The following is a 23473-nucleotide window of genomic DNA, read 5'->3' as shown; positions in this document are numbered from 1 at the left end:
CCAAAAAGAGCTTATAAATAAAAATGGAGGGGGTATACTTTAATTTCAATGTATTTCTATTTTATTATTATTCAGGACAGATTCACCAAGCCTTCAAGAAAATTCATGCACAATTATGAAGAGTTAGATTGAGTGTTTTGTTTCGATCATCATATTAACACTTCACGAAAATTTTTAAGATATTTAAATGTTAGCTAACACGCGGTTGTCCAAGCTGTTTGCAAAAGCTAACTTTATTTGACTAATTTCAAAGAAAATGCATTGTTAAAAATTTACCTTAAAAGAGAAGTTAAAAGTATTTTGAAAAAAAATAACAAGAAAACCATTCATTTTAACTATTAAAGTTAGCAAATTCAATCCAAGAATTTGAAAAATAAGAAATTGAAGACGACAGTGACTAAATTTTTTCATAGGGACAAATTCAAGTGAAAATCAGCTTCAATAATTTGACAATAAACTATTTACTTGAGGAAAATATAACAACTCCTTGGGATTCAACTAAGTTGAATAAAAGTTGTTAGTGTCTAACAAATATGTATAAGAAAAAGAGGAGATTTGATTAAGATCGAACCAATTAATAATTTGGATAAATAATAAAAAATCACTAACTTTATTTTCTTTTATTACATAATATCTCAAATTCTCAAACTAATTACAAATGTTTCATATTTATAATTTCTCTTTTTATAATTTATATACATAATTTTACCTTCTCCTTCTCATGTTCTTTTATTTCCTCGTAAGATGCCTACTTCTCAAATCTCTATTTCTAATTCATAAATTAACTTTACCTTCTCCTTCTCACGTTCTTTTATTTCCTCGTAAGATGCCTACTTCTCAAATCTCTATTTTTAATTCATAAAAAAACCCTACAAAAAATAATCTTAAACCCTACCTGAAACTCCCTCACCCCTACCCCTATTTAGCCACCATGACTGATTCGTGTCTATATACGTATACAATATTTTTTGTTTGTATAGATGTTGTTTTGCTTGTCCATTCACTTTCACGGCTTTAAGTTTTTTGACCGCTTTTAGTTTCTTAGATCTTTAATATTTAAGCTTCTCTCTTTCTTCCCCTTTTTGATTTCTCTGTTGTTTTTATGCATACTTGTTCTTTGTGCTTCTCTGTCTGAAACTTTCACAATAAAGTTTGGATCACTGCTGGTGATATAATTTTTGTTAGAAGAAAAGAAAAAAAGGAAGAAAAGCAAAGTATAGAAAGTTATTGTTAATGTGATTTAAAAGTCCTTTCTCGACTTATGTATTAACTAAAGCTTGCAGGTAGCTTAGATGGAATCCACCTGTTGGCGATTCTGGTCCTCTACCACGATACAAGCTTCAGTTGTGATGGTTTTTCTTATTCGAAGGGAAAATAACTCATATTCTGAGAAAGTTTTTTTTCCTTTTGATCGCCATTTGCATTAGGAACTGGTTTTATCAGTTATAGCACCAAGGTACAACAACCTACAAGCAGCTCATTCTTAGGCACATTGTCAAAGAGTATTTCACCCTAATCCTTCACCTGTGCATATTTTTCTGATAACCATAATCAGACCATATCCATATTCTTTTTTTTTTTCCTGAGTATGAACTCTCGCCAAGCGTTTATTCGCATCATGATAAGAAATTCACAAGCCTCATATCTTATCCGCCAACTAAAGAAGATTCCCTCTGCATTTATTGAACAAAACCTTATGCTTTTCCATAGTGCATGGATTAAACCTCTTATATTCTTATCAGCCTCTATATCATTTTACTTGGGGCAGTTATACAACGAGTATAAGTTCACTTAGTTTTGAGTTTGGAAAATGTCTTGGTGAACCAATTGTATCTGTCAGGTGAATGTATGTGAAAAGTTCAATATATTAGACTCAAGTACATTCTGTGAGGGAATTTTCCTTTCTTTCCCCAATCTGAGAGCGGTTAGCTAACTACAATTTAAGTATGTTGAAAAATTTGTGTCTACATCGATACATCTCTTTGTTTGATTTACTTGTGAGTTTGACTCCCTTTGGTGTTAGAGCAGTTGTTAAGTTACATTGCATGATATAAGAGTTTGTGTGATCTTTGTGAGATAAGCTTTTTAATGTGATAAATTCTGTTCATACCTGCTCTTCTTAACTTTTGTTTTTTATTTTTCATGCTTCCAGGACACTGCAGTTAATATAATAGTAGGGTCTCATGTATGGGTTGAGGACCCTGATGTAGCTTGGATTGATGGAGAAGTAAAGAAAATAACAAACAGGGTAGCAGATATTGAGAGGACTGATGGAAAGAAGGTACTTTGTTCTGCATTTTAATTGTTAATTACTTCTTTCATTTCTTGATATCATTAAGCACTTCTTTATATTATAGACCTCTGGTTCTACAGTAGATGCTCTGTTATTACATGCCATCTCTTATTTCCTTTCTTTTTAAAAAAATTATATATATGTATAAACTTTCAAAAGATCTGAAACGCGCCCATTCAACATTTCTATATTCTTCGTGCTTTTTAGCGCCTTGGTTGTGTAATGTGCAGGTCTCAGTTACATTTCTTGAGCAACATAATATGCTTCTTTTTCACCACATAGTATAGAAAGTTCTTAATCATGTGATTTTAAAGTCCTTTCATGACTTATGTATTTACCAAGGCTTGCATGTAGCTTAGATGGAATCCACCTGTTGGCAATGGAGGTCCTCTACCACGAAGCAAGCTTCAGGTGTGATGGTTTTTCTTATTTGAAGGGAATAGAACTCATATTCTGAGAAAGTTTTTTTTCTTTTGATCGCCATTTGAGGTAGGAACTGGTTTTTTCAGTTATGGCACCAAGGTATAACAACCTATAAGCAGCTCGTTCTTAGCCACATTGTCAAAGAGTATTTCACCCGAATCCTTCACCTGTGCATAGAGCATGGGTGTTGTTAAAAGGCAGACCTCACAACGTCGACCTTATCCTGACAGAAGTTGACCTACCACCAATCTATGGATATACTCTTCTTACCTTGATTATGGAGCACGACATTTGCAAGAATATTCCTGTACTAAGTATGATACTTCCTTTATCCAGCTATCATTGCAGAAGAAGTTGGTCAGCATATCAAATTTTCTCATGACAGAATTTTTTAAATTTTTTTTACAGTGATGTCCTCAAATGACTCAGTTAGTACAGTTTATAGATGCATGCTGAAAGGCTCAGTTAGTATAGTTTATAGATGCATGCTTAAAGGTGCAGCAGACTTTCTTGTCAAGCCTGTTATGAAGAATGAATTAAAAAACTTGGGGCAGCACGTTTGGAGGAGACGATCTGTAAGCATGATCCTAACTTGTCGTGTACATCATATCTGAACTTTTCGCCTGTCGTCTACATAATAACTAACTATTCGTGTTTCTTTTCTTAAACATCATATTTGAACTCTTCGCTTGTCATCTACATAATAACTTAACTATTTTTACCTTTCAGGCAAGTGGAAGTTCCCAGGGGCCTCTTGATAAAAGTGTTGCACAACCAATGGTTGAGGCAACAACTGAAAACAATGCTTGTAGCAACCATTCCAGTGATTATAAGGCTTGCGTTCAGAGAAACCAGGAAGGCATTGAGAAAAGAAGTGATGCTCAGGTAATATATATTTACTTTCATGAAATTCTTTCTGTACAAAAATGCTTTATTTGTGTCAAAATGTTAGTTTAGTTTCCAATGGATGACAATCTGTTTGAGAAAAGCTTTAAAGTTTATAGCAAGTGAGATTTATAACCATTTTATTTTGTGTAAAGCTCATGCACAAAGCCAGAGTTGGAGAATGAAAAAGATAATGTAGAAGACTTACCGAAATCTACTCAACCAAATAGGAATGTATCTCTTCCAAATGCTGCAGAGTTGGAGAAGACTACTTTACGAATCAAGTAATAGATTGAGATTGTCCGAGAATGATGCTAGAGGTAAAATTTTTCTGACCATCTTATGATTTAGAATGCTGGCCTGTTCTATTGAATCATTTAGGAGTACGTGTACCTGTTCTGATGTTCTAACATTTTTTTTCTATCATACAAATTGGTTCAGCTCCCATAAAAGATGCAAATGCAATGGTCAGGGGAGAAGATATAAATTCTGATGATAACTGGGGTTATGATTGTACAATTGGTCAAACTTCTGATGAAAATCCTGATCCTCCAACTAAACATGTCATTGACTTGATCGGAGCATTTAATAACTACCTCAAATGTAATTTTAAATGTTCGGGTTCCGACAGTAAGACCTCATCTATTTTTCTTTTCTTTTTTCTAGGTCAACACCACAATATCTCATTGTCTTATTGTCTTTATCAAATAGTTTTATTGCTTGAGCTGTACTGGGGTTTTGATATACCTGGGAGGCATGCAATGCTTTGAGTGTATGCAGATGAGTCAGCTACAAGGAATTGTAGCATAAACTAATCTTGAGTTGCTGAATGATTGTATGATTTGTGTACATGCCTACTTGAATCCTTGTAATGATGAACTGGTCATAGAGCTGTGAGAGATGTTGAAATAGGTAAAGTGAGAAGGTATGATAGAAGCTATGACCCTATATTTGCTATAAATAACTAAAATTTTACAATTCCTCCGCTCTGTGCTAAAAAAAGCTGATAGTAGTAGAAGTCGTTACCCTCTGCGAGCAAAGAAAACCTTGACGAAGTTCTACTGTGAAATAGAGTGTAATATTATGAATAGGTTGTCTGATCCAGTTAGCTTGTTCTTTTACGGAACCTTGCTTTCCTATGTAATGACTAGGGGAAATTGCATATTTAAAGGCAGAGGATTACTGACTTGATAACTGCATAAGGTTTGATAACTTGTTAGTAGTGAGGGAAATGTTTTTGAGTTTTCTTACTTTATGAATGTGAAACATTTATCAATACAGGAAAAAACCAAAGCAAATAAGAACCCTGGAATCTGACCGGAGCAAAAGTGAGTTTTCTTGAAAACGTGTTGGAGAAGAAAATTGGAGATCTTGGGCTTGCTGCTATTTTGCGAAAATCAAATGCTTCTCATTGTGTTGGTATAGTTCTTACACTGATTTTAATGCTTTTAGTAATGTTTTGTTCTACTGTTTTCACATACAGTTGCACTTTCTTTTGTTCTTATATGTTTAATTAATTAAGCAGTTCTCTATTGACATCACAATCAGTGTTTGAATGCCTCTCTCTCTATAGTAGAAATATATATATATAAATATTTATTGTATAAAGATAAATTCTTGGTGATTTTCTATACATATCCTTGACATAATGAGCCAAAGATCTATTAGAAACAACTTTTGGTGGGGATAAGGTCTGCATACATCTTAACCACCCTAGATCCCACTTGTGGTCACACTGGGTATGTTGTTGCTGTTGTATATCCAAATCTTGTTTTCTTTTCCCCTTTCTCTGCACGCAAAATTGCTTTTGGATAAATGTAATTAAAGCAACTTCTCCCTTGGTTTATTCAATTTATTTTCCTTAAGAATAATGCACATCATTGAGGAAACTTTACTGCATCTTCTCAACATATACAACAAACTTGTTCAGATAGCAAACCCAGAAGTAGCAGACTTGATCAAACTCATTTTCAAAATATTCTGGTCATCCATTTATTTATGTTTTCTTTGAATGTTTTTATTTTGTTTATCTTATAAGGCTGTCTCGTACCCCACTTTGTGAGATTTTACTGGGTGTAATGGTGTTGTATCTTATCAGGTTATATGTACGGATGGAGTTGTTGTTTTTAATTATTTAACTAAACCCTTTGAAGCAGTGTTTGATGTGTGTAGCGTTATCTATCTGTTTGCCTTTTCATCTTCTGTTAGTGTTTCAAATATTCTTTATCTGGCAAATATTCATAGAATTATTGGGGATGACAAATAGTCCTCGATCTGGCAAATAATTATGGATAAAAGTTGTCCCTCTTGGTCTTCAATTTTAATGCTGATTGTATAGCTACTTATAAAAAAGCTGATAACATCGCCTAAATTGTATGCAACTCCTTAATGTTTTCCATGTCAAAATAAGAACCTTGGAATCTGATCGAAGTAAATGTGAGTTTTCTTGAAAACGTATTGGAAAAGAAAATTGAAAATCTTGGGCTTGCTGCTATTTTGCGAAAATCACACGCTGCTCATTGTGTTGATATAGTTCTTACACTGATTTTAATGCTTTTAGTAATGTTTTGTTCTACTATTTTCACAGAGTTGCACTTTCTTTAGTTCTTATATGTTTAAATAATTAATTAAGCAGTTCTCTATTGACATCACAATCAGTGCTTAAATACCCCCCTCTCTCTCTCAATAGTATATATATATATATATATATATATATATACACACATATACTGTACTATTTTTTTTATATATAGAATAGAAAATATAAAAATAGATAGAATAGTAGAAAATACAAATAGCAGGATATTTTTGAAAGGACAGAAAATAGTGTTGATGACAAATTCAGGTATATTTGAAATTTCACATTTATCTTTAATAATTAAGGATATTTTTAATATTTTACGTATAAAAAGATCTATTCATACTTTCCACCACATGTGAATATCTTGTGGCTATGGTTGACCCATGCAGACTTTCCACCATCTTCTAGATTTGACAACTTCTAGAACTAATTAGACAAGTGAATAGACAATTTCTTCGTACTGCTCATTCATCTTTTGCCACGCTAAAAATAGTTCACTTCTGTCATAAAAAAAAACCCTGTAAGTTTACATATCTTCTGTATGTAATTATTTATTTCTTCTCTCATAGTAGAAATTCAATTCTTATCCACTTTTTTGGGGGGATATTTATTTATTTCGTCAATAAATTTTTTAGATTTTTTTTTAAGTATACGTATTTTGATAGAAAATGTTATTTTCCTTTATTTCAAAATCTGTTTTGTACAAAAAAAATTTGTATTGTGTATTTTTCTTTTAAAAAAAATAAAAACAGTCAAATTCAATTTTTGATATGAAATTAAATAAATCTGCTGACCAATTAAAGGATTTTAAAATATTACAATCAGACCTAAATTTAAGATCGGCTCATTTTTTCTTTACAATATTTTGCATATTTATTTTAAATTCAATTTAATATATACGTTTCGAACTGTCTACTTTGAAGCTTTATTTGTACGGTCATAGCTATCTATGCGTCTGTGTGGTAAGTACAACTTTAATTTCTTTATTGAATTGTAAATATTTTTTTCCAAGATTCCTTTATAATATAAAGTATGAAATGTTTATATTTCTCTATTAATGATTGTTACTTATATTTTTTTAAACTCACATGCCTTGTAGATATGTAATTATTACTTTCTATGAATGTCTAACGAATTTTACACCTTTTTTTTCTTTCAAGAATTCATAGAAAATATTTGGACCCCAAAAATGTTGTGTAATAAAGATTCTAAAATTGATCAAACAATCAAAAAAATAAATGCTGATAAAAATATGAGAAGACGTGAATTATATAGATTGATGTCAACTGAGAAAAAAAAGGTTCTTTTGGCACATCAAAGAGCAAGAAGAGCAGAGTTGAAAAGACAATAATTGTCTGAAAGTTTAACGAATAATGATTCGGCTTCTGTATTATCTTCAAAATCTATTAATATGACTGCTGAACAAAGATATCTTCTTAAAAAAGAAGACACAATTCCATCAGAAACAGGTACATATAAGTAGAATCATTCCTACTTATTACCTAAAAAAATCTAATTAATAATTTTTACTAATAATAATATCACACACTAAAATTAGTATGTCCTATTTTTCATTTCTCAATTGCAGGGCATGGTTTCACAAAATCTAGCTGCTTAATTATTATGCCATTAGAAATGAGTTATGTAAAATTAAAAGATGTTCCAAAATGTCAATTCTGTAAATCCAAAAGATTTGAATTTGAGTCAGCTGCATTTTGTTGTAATAATTGTTCTATTCAATTAACTTCACATGAAATTTCAATAGAATTGAAAAAACTTTATCTAGAAAATATAGAGGAATCAAAACAATTTTGAACTTATATTAGAACATACAATAATATATTTGCATTTATCTCTCTCGGGGTATCTTATGACAAAGAGTTAGCAAAAAGAAATCAAAGGATTTATACTTTTCGACTTCAAGGATAAAGGTATCATTTCATTAATGACCTGATTCCTGCAGATCAAAAAGGTAAAAATTTACAGTTATATTTCTTTGATAGTGTAAATGAAGTAAGAAATCGAATGACATGTTCAAATAAACTAAATGAGTGTATTGTTAGAAAGTTGATGGACATATTAAAAAACAATTCATACTCGATGTTTTTAAAATCTTTGAGTGATTTTCCTTATCTATCTGATTTTATATTGCGCTTGTGATTATGATTTAGACCAATGAATATATAACTTACCAACTGTAACTGAAGTTACAGACATATGGTTTGAACAAGATATTAATAATTCTATTTCTATGCCACATATTCAAATATATACGAAAAGTAATAAAAGTTTATTGATAAATTATTATTATGGTTGTTATGATCCTTTGCAATATCCTCTGTTATTTCTATACGGTCAAAATGACTGGCATTGTGGTATTAAAAAAATTAAGCACTCTACTATCACATGTACTCGAATATATTGTGAGCAACAACAATTACCAAATGTAATGAATATATCTTCAATCGATGGACTTCTTAATATGAAAGCTGAAGTAATGTAAAAAGGAAAGCAAAAAACAGATGTTTTTTGCCGTGAATATTATTGTTACAAACTACAAATAAAAGATGATGTAAATATAATCTTATATTCAGGAAGATTATTCCAACAATACATAGTAGATGAATGGATACAATTGAAAGTTAAAGATTAGACGTCACATCATTTAATCAAGATTTATTTAGAGTAGATATATTAGAAGGAATCTTAGATGTCTTACGAAGTGGAGAAAGAGAAGCGTCAAAAATAGGAAAACAACGCATACTTCCTCTAAGCTTTACAGGAGGCTCAAGGGATATGCGCCGATGATATATGAATGCTATCACATTATACAACGTTTTGAAAAATCAGATATATTTTTGACTATGACATGTAATCCCCTTTGGCCTGAAATAGAAGAAAATCTATTGCCAACGGATGAAGTACAAAATAGACCTGATCTGCTTAGCCGGCTATTTAGAGCAAAGTTAGAAGAATTGAAAAAAGATATTCTGAAAAGACATATATTTGGAAAAGTTGCAGCATTTATGTATACAATGGAATTTAAAAAATGAGGACTTCCGCATGCTCATTTTCTTATTATAATTGATGGCAATTACAAATTACTAACTCCCGAAGTCTATGATCAATTTGTGTGTGCTGATTTTCCTGGTAAGGAAACAAATCCCTATCTATACTCTCTTGTGACACAACATGATGCATGGTCCATGTGGTAGTTTGAATCCAACAAACTCTTGTATAATGAAAAAGGGTTACTGTAAATTTAAGTATCCTAGGAATTTTGCAGAACAAACAACTAAAAGAAAAGATTGATACCCAATATATAGAAGATGAAATACAGGAAAACATGTGAAAATTAGAGGACACTTTCTTGATAATACATAGGTTGTTCCTTATAATTCATTTTTACTTTGCAAATTCAATTGTCATATCAATATAGAGATTTACTCAGACATTAAAGTTATCAAATGTATTTATGAGTACATTTGCAAGAGACATGATAAAATAACATTTCATATACATTCAAATAATACAAACATAGAGATAGATGAGATAAAAAATATCAAATAGCTAGGTGGATATCACCACCATAGGCTGCATGAAGAATATTTGCTTTCCCTATTAGTGAAATGAATCCAAGTGTATATCATCTTCAACTGCATCTTGAGGAAAAATAATTCATTTCATTTAAAAGTACGAATAATATTACAAAGATTATAGATAATTCCACGATAAAAAAAATAATGTTAATTGAGTTTTTCCTAATGAATAGATTAAAAAAAGATGCTATGGACTTGAATTTATTATAACATAAATTTTTAGAACATTTTGTGTGGTCAACATCAGATAAAATGTGGACACGTCGTAAACAAGATCATATTATTGATTGTGTTGTGACTTGTCATCCAACCGAAGGAGAAACATATTATCTTAGAGTACTATTAATGTATCTAAGAGGACCAAAATCATATAAAGATTTGTGAACTGTAAATGGAGTATGTTATAAGATATTTAGAGAAGCAGTCGAAAAAAGAAAACTATTACTTTGTGATAATAATTTGATTGAATGCATATCTGAAGCTGCAAGTTGTCAAATGCCATCTAGTTTAAGGCAATTATTTACTATGTTTTTGATCTATTGTAATTCAAGTAATCCAAGAGAATTATGGAAAAAAATTGAAGATGCAATGTCCGAGGATTTTAAAAAGTTATCAAGCATGAACACAAGGAAAATCCGTTACAAAGTTTTAAATCATATTAATGATAAATTAAATAAATTAAATACTGAACAAAAAAGCGTATGACATAATTCTTGATAGAGTATACTCAAATAAATCAGGGGCATTCTTTATTGATGGTCCCGGTGGAACTAAAAAAAGCTTTCTTTATCGTGCTTTATTAGCTGCGGTGAGACATAGAGGGTTAATAGCTTTAGTAACTGTAAGCTCTGGTGTTGCAGCTTCACTTCTTCCCACGGGTCGTACTGTTCATTTGGGATTTAGAATTTCAATCGATATTGATGAAAAGTTTATTTGTAATGTCAGTAAATAAAGTTCACTGGCATCTCTAATACGAGATGCAAAACTGATTGTATGGGATGAAATCTCAATGACAAAATAGAAAATTGTTGAAGTATTTGATTTGCTTTTAAGAAATCTGATGGAGATAAATACACTTTTTGGTGGCAAAGTAGTTATTTTTAGTGGTGATTTTAGGCGAACTCTTTTGATTGTTCGCAGTGAAAAAAAAGATTATATTTGTGAAAGTTTATTGTGCTCTGAAATTTAAAATTAACTTGAAAAATTGCAACTTACGGAGAATATGCGCGCCAAAACATATCCTGCATTTTGTGAATATTTAATGAGAATTGATGATGGCAAAGAAAAGAAAAATGATCATGGAAAAATCGAAATTTCTCATTCTCTTATTATTCCTTTTACTTCTGAAAAAGAATCCTTAAATCAACTATTTAGAGTTACTTATCCTGAATTATACACATGTCATTCAAATTCTTCCTTTATTACTCCACGTGCTATTTTAGCCATAAAAAATGATTTTGTTGATGAAATAAATAATATGTTGATTTCTCAATTTTTAAATTCGGAAAAAATTTATATTGTTATAGATGAAATTAATGATCCGAAAGATCAAAGTGAGTATGAAGATTTCTTGCACACTTTAAATCCTACAGGTTTACCACCATACAAATTAATTTTAAAGAAAAATTATCCAATTATATTGTTGAAATTTAAATTCTTGTGAGGGTTTATGTAACGGGACATGATTAATATGCAATAATTTTAAAACCCACATCATTAGTGCAACAATAGCTAGCGGTAATTTTAAAGATACACATGTATTCATTCCGCAAATACCGCTTATGACATTAGAAGATAAAAAAAATTACCTTTTTCTTTTAGAAGGACTCAATTTCCAGTAAGCTTATGTTTTGCCATGACTACATTAAAACTCAAGGACAAATTTTAGATTTTGTTGGTATATATCTACGGGAGCCCGTCTTCTCTCACAGTCAATTATATGTCGCTTTATCAAGAGCCAAAAGTTCTGACAATGTTAAAGTTTTAATTAGACCATCTACCATTGACGATAATGATGATCACTCAACATATAATGTTGTCTGTGATGAAATTATTGAAAAGACTTTCTCTTGAACTTACACTATCAGTTTCAATGGTAAATCTAATATATGATTTGTTTGTTCTTTTACTTTACATTATGTTCGTTAATATTTTATAGTAAATGTTATTGTTATAAGACATCATTTACATATTTACTTAACATACTATAATTGTAGATTGTCTCAACATGACGAAAAGATTTTCCATCAATATGATCACACCTACAACGCAAGATTGGACGTGTAAGGTTTAAGTAGTAGACAAATGTAGGCCGAGAGATAACAGAGAGGGAAACAGAAAGTATCAGCTCTTAATACTTCAAGATAAAGATGCATTATTCTATTATAAATTTTTTGAATTTTCTATTTCATTTTATTAATTAAATTTTGCTTATTTTATTTGAATAGTCTTTTATTTTTGGATTTTGTTTTGTTCATCTGCAATGCTCTTGAACATTTACAGATTATCAAGACTAATTAGTATTATGTTTCAAAAGTTGTTCATTAAAGGGTATTGCAAATAGAAACTGTAAACTTTATTGTATTTTAATTCCGCGCTCAAGCATAAAGATAGTATGATATGATGCCACATCCCCAAAAATAAGAACTTTAAAATGCATTTAAATTTCATCTTACTTTGATGTTCTTAAAACTATTAGTGTCACCTTTTGGAATACCTTATTCAGTGATCCACCCTCAATGAATTATTTATGCTCATGTTGTTGCCTTTTTGTAAGTTCCTTTTCTATTAATTTCATATTGCATTTGCTACTATTTGCTTTTTAGAAAAATCATGTTCAGACGATTATGTTCGGCACTGATATAAAACATTTTGAAGGTGTGTTTGCTCCTTTCAACACATATTTGGTGTCTGTTGTACAAGTAAAGGAACCAACTTCTGAATATAAGAGTGCACTTAATGATTACATTTGGACAATTGACAGAAGCACCATAATTGAGCCGATTGAAAAGGTTACTCCTCCGAAAGATCTGTTGCCGCAACCAACGCGATTAAATCTTACAACATTTGATACTTTCGAGTATCAACCTAAAGAATATGAGATTGGTACTTACAATATATGTCACATAAATTTTTTAAATATTATTATAATAGTATGATTCTAATCATGTAATTAATTTATCGTTTGTTTCTTTCAATGCAAGATATACTTACCATTGTCATTAACGACAGCAATTCTACAAAGACTGGAAGCGAAAAAAGAATTCAGGAGTTCATTATCATGGATAAGCAGTAAGTATTAAAATCACACAACCTCCTGCTTCACTCTAAAGTTATTATATTTGCAATACTAAAAAGGAACCTATTAGAGTAGACTGCAGGAAGAACCTATATGTTGGCATTGAGATTGTAAAGTATCTGTAATGAGTCAAGCTACTAATGAACATGTCTTTACAAATGAGCAATTCTCTCACCCCTCCCTATTAGTTTACTTTCTGTCCTACGAGACTACCTAAAAGATACTCATAAAATAACAGTTGAGCTTATTTTGACTGCTAATTCTACCTCAAATTAGCACACTACATGACAATGAATAAATAGTTTGGTAGATTTCCGTCTTACATTAATTCAAATGTATGATAATTTGATAAGTACAGATCTTGTGGTACTTTATATAAAGTAGTAGAATGATCATTGCTTGGATGCCCATAATACATGCTCTTACATTTGATTTTCATGTGTTGAGTGATACATGAGTTTTTATTCTCAAGCTACGAATGATAATCGTAGTTCGAGGCATACATTTATTATAGGAGTTACTCGTTCTTCAGCACGATTGTATTTAATTATTACAAACAGATCATTCACAATGATTTTATCAATTTAGCATAATAACTGAACTTTTAGTTCCTTATCAAGATGAGTAAAGTTTACTTTAGTAAATAGTTATCTAACTTGAGATGACTCATGTTTAATCCATTTGAACAAATACATGAAGTAGGCCATATATAGGATGTATTCTTTAGATTTTCTTATAGAAGTAAACTTCAGAATCTGCTAAACCTGAAAAACAAGGAAACAAATTGTCATGTCCATCTGTAATGCCCCAAATCTGGTACCCGAAATATCACGCGGTGCTCCCGAAGGATCATAAGCTAATGCATGACTGATATTTGTACCCGTACACTGCATAATATACTGTATAAATACGAAAATAAAGGCTGAAAGGCCATAAGGTTTAAAGATCTGATAAAACATAACATCTAAAGATATGGTATATAGATACCAAAACAACTGAAAAAACTGTCTGAACATGGTAGTATGAAAAGCCTTTAACTAACTGAACTGTTTGAATAAGAAGTTGATGGGACATGTCCCCAACTAACTCCAACTACTGAAATAAATTAATTAATAATATAATAAAGTAATGATCATGTCCTCGAAGGATGAGGACTCACTGCTAACTCTGAATGCTGATACTGGATTGATACTGATGCTCTAGAGCTCGTGCTTCTGAACCTATGGTATAAAACACCATAGCGCAAATGCGTCAGTACATTTGAATGTACTATTATGTATGTGAGATAGGTTGAATGCAAAGGGTTCATATGCATGAACTATACTAACTGACTGAATAAAATAAATGTGAGAATGCATGCATGAATACATAATAATTGTAACTGAGTTTGTGATAACATGATTATTGAGCCTCAGTACCGATAACATGAGATACTGATAACTGTATAACTAAAATAACTAATATTGAACGACTGTATCTGGCAGTCTAGTTTCTGATGGAACTAGCTGAGTTTCGTTTTGTTCTAAGTTGATTGTATCGACAGTCCTTAATTATGTAGAACTATTCAAGTTTTGTTTCTAAGACTGAATAACTGTATCTGACAGTCCTGATTTTATAATTGAAATTGTGGGAAGTAGTCATCTAACCGACATGCCCTAAATAAAGCAATATAGCTGAGTTGGGGTCGAATCTGTAACCCCAATTGGAAAGGTGTTAATACCACTCCATTGGTAAGGACAAGCTGTGGGTAACCCTCATCTGACAGTGTCCCAAAAAGAGAACGGTGGGACTCTCATCTAACAGTGTTTATCCACCTTATCAACCCTCATCTGGCAGTGTTGATGTATTAACCTATGTTGGCTACATAGTTCTGGAATGCAAGGATGACTTCTGAGAATCACACCCTCATCTGATAGTGTGTGTTCCCATCCTTGGGTTCACTCAGTGCTAATTCCTACTTTTATCTGAATAGACACTGAACATGAATTTCTGAACTGAACTGACTGAATTAACAGAGTTTTGTTGACTAACAAAATACTACAGTGATTACTAAATTTTAGAGATTTCTGAGATTACTGAGTTTTTCCTGAGTCACATGACTGACTGAATTTCTATGAACATGATCAACTGAGAGTATCTTGAAAACACGACACTGGCTCTAGGCACACAACTAAATTATCGGGTACAAGTACCCCCAGGACTCGATAGCATGAAATTTATAAAGCATGATTTTCTTGAATACATGACCAACATCACATTCCATAATACAATAAGTTGGAGATTTCATAAAGTAAAAGTTCTAAAGCACTACAAGGGTTACACATGTATCCATAATTCATTGAGTAAGACATTTCATCAAACATTTGACATGCATAAACTTGTACATGATTGGGTATTTCATATTATCATACTAGTATGGCATTTTCCCTTCACATAGGCATTTAATCGAACAAATGGGGAGCATGCTTTGGTTATACAATCATCAACACATCTAAAAATCATGGATACATTAATCAATGTGTAAATTAAGGGTTTATCATGATTATTATGCAAATCACCACATACTAGGGTCAATAATTGGAATATGCAATTTCAAACATGAATCAAAACCCCACAACATCATGAACATGAATTCCAATTCTATCTAAATCATGAACATTCATAAATACACAAATCTTATATTTTGAAAAGAGATTCTTGAGCTTCATGGGTGAAAGGGGACCCATGAATCAACACATGACATACCTGGGTTGCGAGTTTCTTGAAGTTCCTGGACTTGAAGAACTTGGAATCTCTTAGTTTCTTGAAGAATGATTTGGATCTTGTTCTTGGGGATTATCTTTGAGAGAAAACCCTAATTTGATGTTGTAGATGGATAATGAACTTATGAGCCTTGATCTGATATTATTAGGGGTTAAAACGGGTGGGAACGACCCAAATAGCCTTTTAAAAATGACTTTAAAATAACTGAAAGAACTATGCGAAGGTGGGTGCGATGGTCTGTCGCTGGGTCGACGGTCCGTTGGTTCTGATCGTTGCACCTGGACAGAATAGGGGTTCACAGCCTCTGCTGCAACGGCTTGGGCGACGCTCTACCGCTAGCTCGACGATCCGTCGGCTTGAGCCGTCGCCCTTAGGCAGAAGGTGGTCTCACTGCCTTTGCTGCGATGGTTTGGGCGACGGTCCATCACTAGCTCGACGGTCCGTCGACCCTCACCGTCACACCTGGACAATTTTTATTGCTTTCTGTAAAACAGCCATAATTTTCTACTTCGATACCGGATTTGGACAAAATTTGTATCGTTGAAAAGATAACTCAATTTCCCATATGACAAAAAGAGAAAATCTTAAAAATTCAACATATATAAAACTGGATTCATCTTTCAAAGTAAGTTTCTAACATACTTGGGATGATTTCAAGCTAGGTAGAAGTACGGGGTATTACAATATCTCCCCTTGAGAACATTCGTCCTCGAATGAGACTGAGTGAGAGGGGAGAAGATAAAATGATGTACATATTGAACATGAATAACTGGAACATGATCTCATGACTGACATGAATGATAACTGAATATATATATATATATATCATACTAAACATGCATATCTGATGCATGAGTAAATGATTTATGACTGCATGACTGAATTACTGATAACATGAGTTTCACATCAAACTGAACGTGCATATCTGATGCATGAATACATGACTGAACTGACATATGAATGCACGACTCACTACACAATGGTACTTAATACCAAGTTTATAATGGAATTCTGAACATGAAATGTATACCAAGCCTGTCACTGAAATCTGAACATGTAACTAAAAAGCTGAAGAAGAACTGTTACCTTAAGCTATATCTGAGTTGGCGAAGAAGAGGTGAAGATACTGTGTAAGCATGTCTTTTTTTACTTCTCAAGTAGCTCCTTCGATGGATTGATTTCGCTAAAGAATCCTCAGTCTACGAGTCTAGTAGTCAAGAATTTTAACTGGAATCTCTTTGAAAGAGAGGTTGTTCTGAATATCTATGCTTTGAATATGGACTACAACTACGTAGTCACCTATGCACTTCTTGAGCAAAGAGACATGGAAGACTGGATGAACTGAGGCTAGATCTGAAGGCAATTTGAGCTCATAAGCTACCTTGCCAAAGTGACTGAGAATTTTGAAGGCACCGACATATTGGGTACTAAGCTTTCCCTTCTTGCCGAATCTCTTCACTCCCTTCATGGTAGAGATATTTAGATAGACATAGTCACCAATCTCAAACTCGAGATCCTTTTTGTGCATATTTGCAGAAGACTTCTGTTGGCTCTGAGTAGCCTGAAGTCTTTCTCTGATCAACCGGGCTTTCTCTAAAGCATCGAATACTAAGTCAAGCCATTTAACTGAGGCCTCACTAACTTCGAACCAACCGATTGGAGATTTGTATCTCCTACCATAGAGAGCTTCGAATGGAGCCATTCGAATATTAGAATGATAGCTGTTGTTGTATGCAAACTCAATCAAAGGCAAGTGGTCATCTCAACTACCACTGAAATAGATTGCACACGCCTTTAGCATATCTTATAAAGTCTGAATGGTCCTTTCTACTTGACCATCTGTCTAAGGATGAAAGGCTGTATTGAGATGAACTTGGGTACCAAGACCCTTTTGGAATGCTTTCTAGAAATAAGAGGTGAACTGGGTACCTCTGTCTGAGATAATAGATAGCGGAACACTGTGTAATCTAACCAACTCTATGATGTAGAGTTTGGCATAATCCTCGGCTGAATAAGGGGTATGGATCGAAAGAAAATAAGTTGATTTGGTCATTCTGTCTATAATGACCCAGACTGAATCACGTTGGAAATATGTACGAGGCAAACCCATCACAAAGTCCATGTTCACTTTTTCCCACTTTCAAGTAAGAATACTGAACTCCTGCATGGACCCACTAGGCTTTTGATGCTCTATCTTAACCTGCTGACATGTAGAGCACTTAGCCACAAATTCTACAATATCTCTCTTCATCCCACTCCACTAATAGATTTCCCGCAAGTAGCGGTACATCTTTGTGGACCTTGGATGAATAGAGTAGCGCGCACCATGCGCTTCTGCAAGAATTCGCTACCTTAAGTCGTCTACACCTAGAACACATAGACGACCCTGACAACGCAAAACACCATCTCCCCCTTGGGAGAAAACCTCTACTTTCTGATCTTTGACTGACTCTTTCAACTTGACTAGAGTGGGATCTCTATCTTGATTTTCTTTTACCTCGAAAACTAGAGATGATTCTAAACTACTCTGAACCCATATGTCACCCTCTTCTGTATCGACTAAGAGAACGCCTAGTATGGTAAGATGATGTACTTCTTGAGCTAACTTCTTCTTACTATCCTTAACATGAGCAACACTACCTATAGACAGTCTACTGAGAGCATCGGCCACGATGTTGGCCTTGCCCGAATGATAAAGGACACTCATGTCATAATCTTTCAAGAGCTCTAACCACCTTCTATGATGAAGATTGAGATCTTTCTGAGAAAAGACATACTGAAGGATCTTATAATCTGTGAACACATCTACATGAACTCCATATAGATAATGCCTCCAAATCTTCAAGGCAAATACTACGGCTGCAAACTCAAGATCACGAGTAGGATAATTCTTCTCATGGGGTTTAAGCTGTCTAGAGGCGTAAGCTATGACCATACCATTTTGTATGAGGACACAACACAAACCTACTCTGTATACATCACAATACACTATGAACCCATCTGGACCATCTGGAAGAACTAAGATTGGAGCTGAGGTGAGTTGAGTCTTCAACTCCTGAAAACTCTTCTCGCAAGGATCTGACCACTAAAACTTGACTTTCTTCTGAGTCAATCTAGACATAGGTGATGCAATAGAAGAAAATTCCTCAACAAACCATCTGTAATAGCTAGCCAAACCTAAGAAACTCCTGATATTTAATGGAGAGACAGGCCTGGGCTAGTTTCTTACTGCTTTAGTCTTTTGAGGATCAACCCTAATGCCATCATCGGAAACAACATGACCAAGTAATGCTACTGACCTTTGCCGAAATTCGCACTTACTAAATTTGGCGAACAACTGATGATCTCTAAGAGGCTGAAGTATGATTCTGAGATTGTCTGTATGATCACTCTCACTGCAGAAATAGACTAGAATATCATCCATAAAGATTATGACAAACATGTCTAAGTACTGCTTGAACACCCGGTTCATCAAGTCCATGAAAGCTACTGGGGCATTGGTAAGACCAAAGGACATAACTAGGAATTTGAGGTGACTATACCGAGTATGGAAAGCTGTTTTCGGAATGTCACATTCTCTGACTCTTAGCTGATGGTAGCCTGATCTGAGGTCTATCTTAGAGAAATAGCTGGCACCCTAAAGTTGGTCAAACAAACCATCAATTCTGCGAAGTGGATACTTGTTCTTGATTGTGACTTTATTGAGCTAATAGTAATCAATGCATATTCTGAGAGAACCATCTTTCTTGCACGTGAATAAGATTGGTGCACCCCACGAGGACACGCTGGGTCTGATGAATCCCTTATTTAGGAGATCTTTCAACTACTCTTTGAATTCTTTTAGTTCTACTGGTTCCATTCTGTATGGCAAAATAGATATAGGCTGAGTATCTGGAAGAAAATCGATGCCGAAGTCTATTTCTCTTTCGGGAGGAATTCCTGAAAGATCTTCGAAAAAGACATCTGATATTTATTTACGATTGGGATTGATTCGAGACTGGGAGTTTCAAAACTAGTGTCCTTAAATTAAACAAAATGATAGACACATCCTTTAGATATTATTTTCCGTGCCCAAAGGTAGGAAATAAGTAGACCTCTGAATGCTGAATACTACCCCTCCACTCTAGGACAGGCTCATTTGAAAACTAAAACTGGACTATTCTGTTTCTGCAATCGACTGTGGTATAATAGGAATGAAGCCTATCCATACTAAGAATGACATCAAAACCAGTCATCTCTAATTCGACTAAGTCTGCTGAAGTGACTTTCTGAGATACCATAACCGGACAGTTCCTGCATACCCGTTGGGCTATGATGGTTTTACCCACTAGGGTAAAGAATGAGAAGGGCTCTGCTAGAATTTCAAGATTGACTCTGAAATCAACTGCTAGATAAGGAGTAACAAAAGACGTGGAAGATCCTGGGTCTAGCAAAGCGTAAACATGCACATGAAAGATCTATAATGTACCAGTAACCACATCAAAAGAATTTTCCTGATCTTGTTGGGACTAGAGAGCATAAAGTAGATTTGGCGTTGCCTAATAGTAGCACTGGATGTGGCACCCTGCTGATTTGGGCGAATGGACTAAGCTGGGGAACAGTTTCGTTGACCCTGATAACCTGACTGGGGACAATCTCTGACTCTGTGGCCTGGCTTAGCATATCCAAACCAGACATCGCTACCAGCTCTGCAAACACCTTTGTGGTTCTTACCATAAGTTTGACAAAAAGGATTAGTTCGGGCATTGCTGACACTTCCCTGAGACTTCGAGCCTGGCACTCTATCTCTATTACTATCCCTGAACTTAAGAGCTGGAGCACTAGCTAAAAAAAGAGTTGGAACTGATGACTTAAGACGAAACTGAGAATGGTTTTCTCCTTCTGATTTATGCTGAGCAAAGTTGAAACTACCCGTCCTTGTTCTCTTATTCTGCTTCTCTCTCATCTTAATATTTTTCTCCTCTATTTATTGTGCATACGTCATAAACCTGGTTAAATTCATGTCACTATTCAACATCGCTAACCTACACTCGTTGACCAAACTATCATTCACCCTAGAAGCAAACTTACTCATTTTGGCCCTGTTGTCTGCAACCACATGAGGGGCATATCTGACTAATTAAGTAAACTTAAGAGAGAACTCTTTCACTGTCATATTGCCCTACCTGAGGTTGATAAATTCTAACACCTAAGCCTCTCTCAGGTCTTAGGGAAAGAATCTATCTAAGAATGTGGTGACAAACTCCTCCCACTTTATGGACCCTGCATCAACTACCCTTTCTGACTTCCACTGTTTAAACCAAGTGTGAGAAACACCCTACAACTGATATGCATCTAGCTCAGCAATCTCACTAGGAGTAACCCCATGATGTCTGTAACCTTCTGAACTCGATTTAGAAATTCCTGAGGGTCCTCATCTGAATTAAACCCGAAAAAGGATGGAGGATTCATTCGGGTAAAGTCACGAATCCTGGATGCATCTGAATTGGCCATTGGGTTGGTTAGAACGACAGCTGGTCGTTCATTCTGAGAAGCAACTTACTGAGCAAGAGTAGTGAATGCAGCTCTGAACTCTACATGGAAGACAGTTGACTGAACTGTTTGAATAAGGAGTTGATGGGACATGTCCCCAACTAACCCTAACTACTAAAATAAATTAATTAATGTGACAATAAAATAATGATCATGTCCTCAAAGGATGAAGACTCACCGCTAACTCTAAATGCTGAGACTGGAATGCTACTGATGCTTTGGAGCTTGTGCTTTGGAACCTATGGTATAAAACACCATAGCGTAAATACGTTAGTACGTTTGAATGTACTGGTATGCATGCGAGGTAGGATGAATGGAAAGGGTTCACATGCATGAACTATACTAACTGACTGAATAGCATGAACGTGAGAATGCATGCATGAATACATAATAGCTATAATTGAGTTCGTGATAACATGATTACTGAGCCTGAGTACTGATAACATAAGATACTGCTAATAGTATAACTAAAATAACTAATACTGAGCAACTGTATCTGACAGTCTAGTTTTTTATGGAACTAGCTGTTCTGTTCTGTTCTAAGTTGACTATATCTGATAGTCCCGAATTCTTTAAAACTATTTAAGTTCTGTTGCTAAGACTGAATGACTGTATCTGACAGTCCTGATTCTATAACTAAAACTGTGGGAAGTAGTCATCTAACCGACATGCCCCAAATAAAGCAATATAGCTGAGTTGGGGTCCAATCTATAACCCTAATTGGAAGGGTGTCAATATCGCGCCATTCGTAAGGACAAGCTGTGGGTAACCCTCATTTGACAATGTCCCAAAAATAAGATGGTGGGACCCTTATCTGATAGTATTTATCCACCTTATCAACCCTCATTTGACAGTGTTGATGTCTCAACCTATGCTGGCTACATAGTTCTGGAATGTAAAGATGACTTCTAAGAATCACACCCTCATCTGACACTGTGTGTTACCATCCTTGGATTTACTCGGTGCTAATTCCTGCTCCTATCTGAATAGACACTGAACATGGATTTCTGAACTGGACTGAATTAATTGTTTTGTATTGACTAACGGAATACTACTGAGATTACTAAATTTCAGAGATTTCTGTGTTTTTCCTAAGCCACATGACTGACTGAATTTCAATGAACATGGCTTGACTGAAAGTATCTTAAAAATACGACACTAGCTCTAGACACACAACTAAATTACCGGGTATAAGTAGCCCCAGGACTCGATAGCATAAAACTGACAAAGCATGACATTCTCGAATACATGACCAACATCACAATCCATAATACAATAAGTTAGAGATTTTTAGAAGTAGAAGTTCTAAAGCACCACAAGGGTTACACATGTATCCATAGTTCATTGATTAAGATATTTCATCAAACATTTGACATGCATAAACTTGTACATGATTGGGGATTTCATATTATCATACTAGTGTGGCCCTTTTCCTTCACATAGGAATTTAATCGAAAACATGGGGAGCATGCTTTGGTTATACAATCATCAATACATCTAAAAATCATGGATGCATCAATCAATGTGTAAATTTAAGGGTTTATCATTATTATTATGCAAATCACCACATACTAGGGTCAATCATTGGAATATGCAGTTTCAAACATGTATCAAAACCCCACAACATCATGAACATGAATTTCAATTCTATCTAAATCATGAACATTCATAAATACACAAATCTTGAATTTTGAAAAGAGATTCTTGAGCTTCATGGGTGAAAGGGGACCCATGAATCAACACATGACATACCTGGGTTATGAGTTTCTTGAAGTTCCTGGACTTGAAGAACTTGGAATCTCTTAATTTCTTGAAGAATGATTTGGATCTTGTTCTTGGGGATTATCTTTGAGAGAAAACCCTAATTTGATGTTGTAGACGGATAATGTACTTATGAACCTTGATCTGATATTATTAGGGGTTAAAATGGGTAGAAAAAGACCCAAATACCCTTTTAAAAATGACTTTAAAATAACTGAATGAACTATGTGATGGAGGGTGCGATGGTCCGTCAGTCCTGACTGTCGCACCTGGGCAGAATAGGGGTTCACTGCCTCTGCTGCGATGTCTTGGGCAACGGTCCATCTCTAGCTCGATGG

The 23473-nt window shown here is 34.1% G+C and overlaps 1 protein-coding gene across 1 annotated transcript; it reads left to right on the top strand.

Annotated features, from left to right (window-relative positions):
• The first annotated feature begins 1449 nt into the window (after window positions 1-1449).
• Window positions 1450-4993, top strand: LOC107864088 (two-component response regulator-like APRR5). The gene is made up of 10 exons (XM_047409216.1): window positions 1450-1456; window positions 2153-2281; window positions 2648-2704; window positions 2803-2815; window positions 2947-3030; window positions 3125-3291; window positions 3446-3601; window positions 3757-3921; window positions 4043-4231; window positions 4883-4993. The coding sequence occupies exons 5-8, from the start codon at window positions 2994-2996 to the stop codon at window positions 3784-3786; spliced, it is 390 nt and encodes a 129-aa protein (XP_047265172.1). The 5' UTR covers window positions 1450-1456; window positions 2153-2281; window positions 2648-2704; window positions 2803-2815; window positions 2947-2993; the 3' UTR covers window positions 3787-3921; window positions 4043-4231; window positions 4883-4993.
• The last annotated feature ends 18480 nt before the right edge of the window (window positions 4994-23473 follow it).

The sequence above is a fragment of the Capsicum annuum genome, chromosome 3 (genome assembly GCF_002878395.1).
Source record: "Capsicum annuum cultivar UCD-10X-F1 chromosome 3, UCD10Xv1.1, whole genome shotgun sequence".
In the NCBI taxonomy this organism is placed as follows: Eukaryota; Viridiplantae; Streptophyta; class Magnoliopsida; order Solanales; family Solanaceae; genus Capsicum; species Capsicum annuum.
The sequence above is the reverse complement of the archived record's forward strand: the minus strand, read 5'-3'. Positions and strand labels throughout refer to the sequence as shown.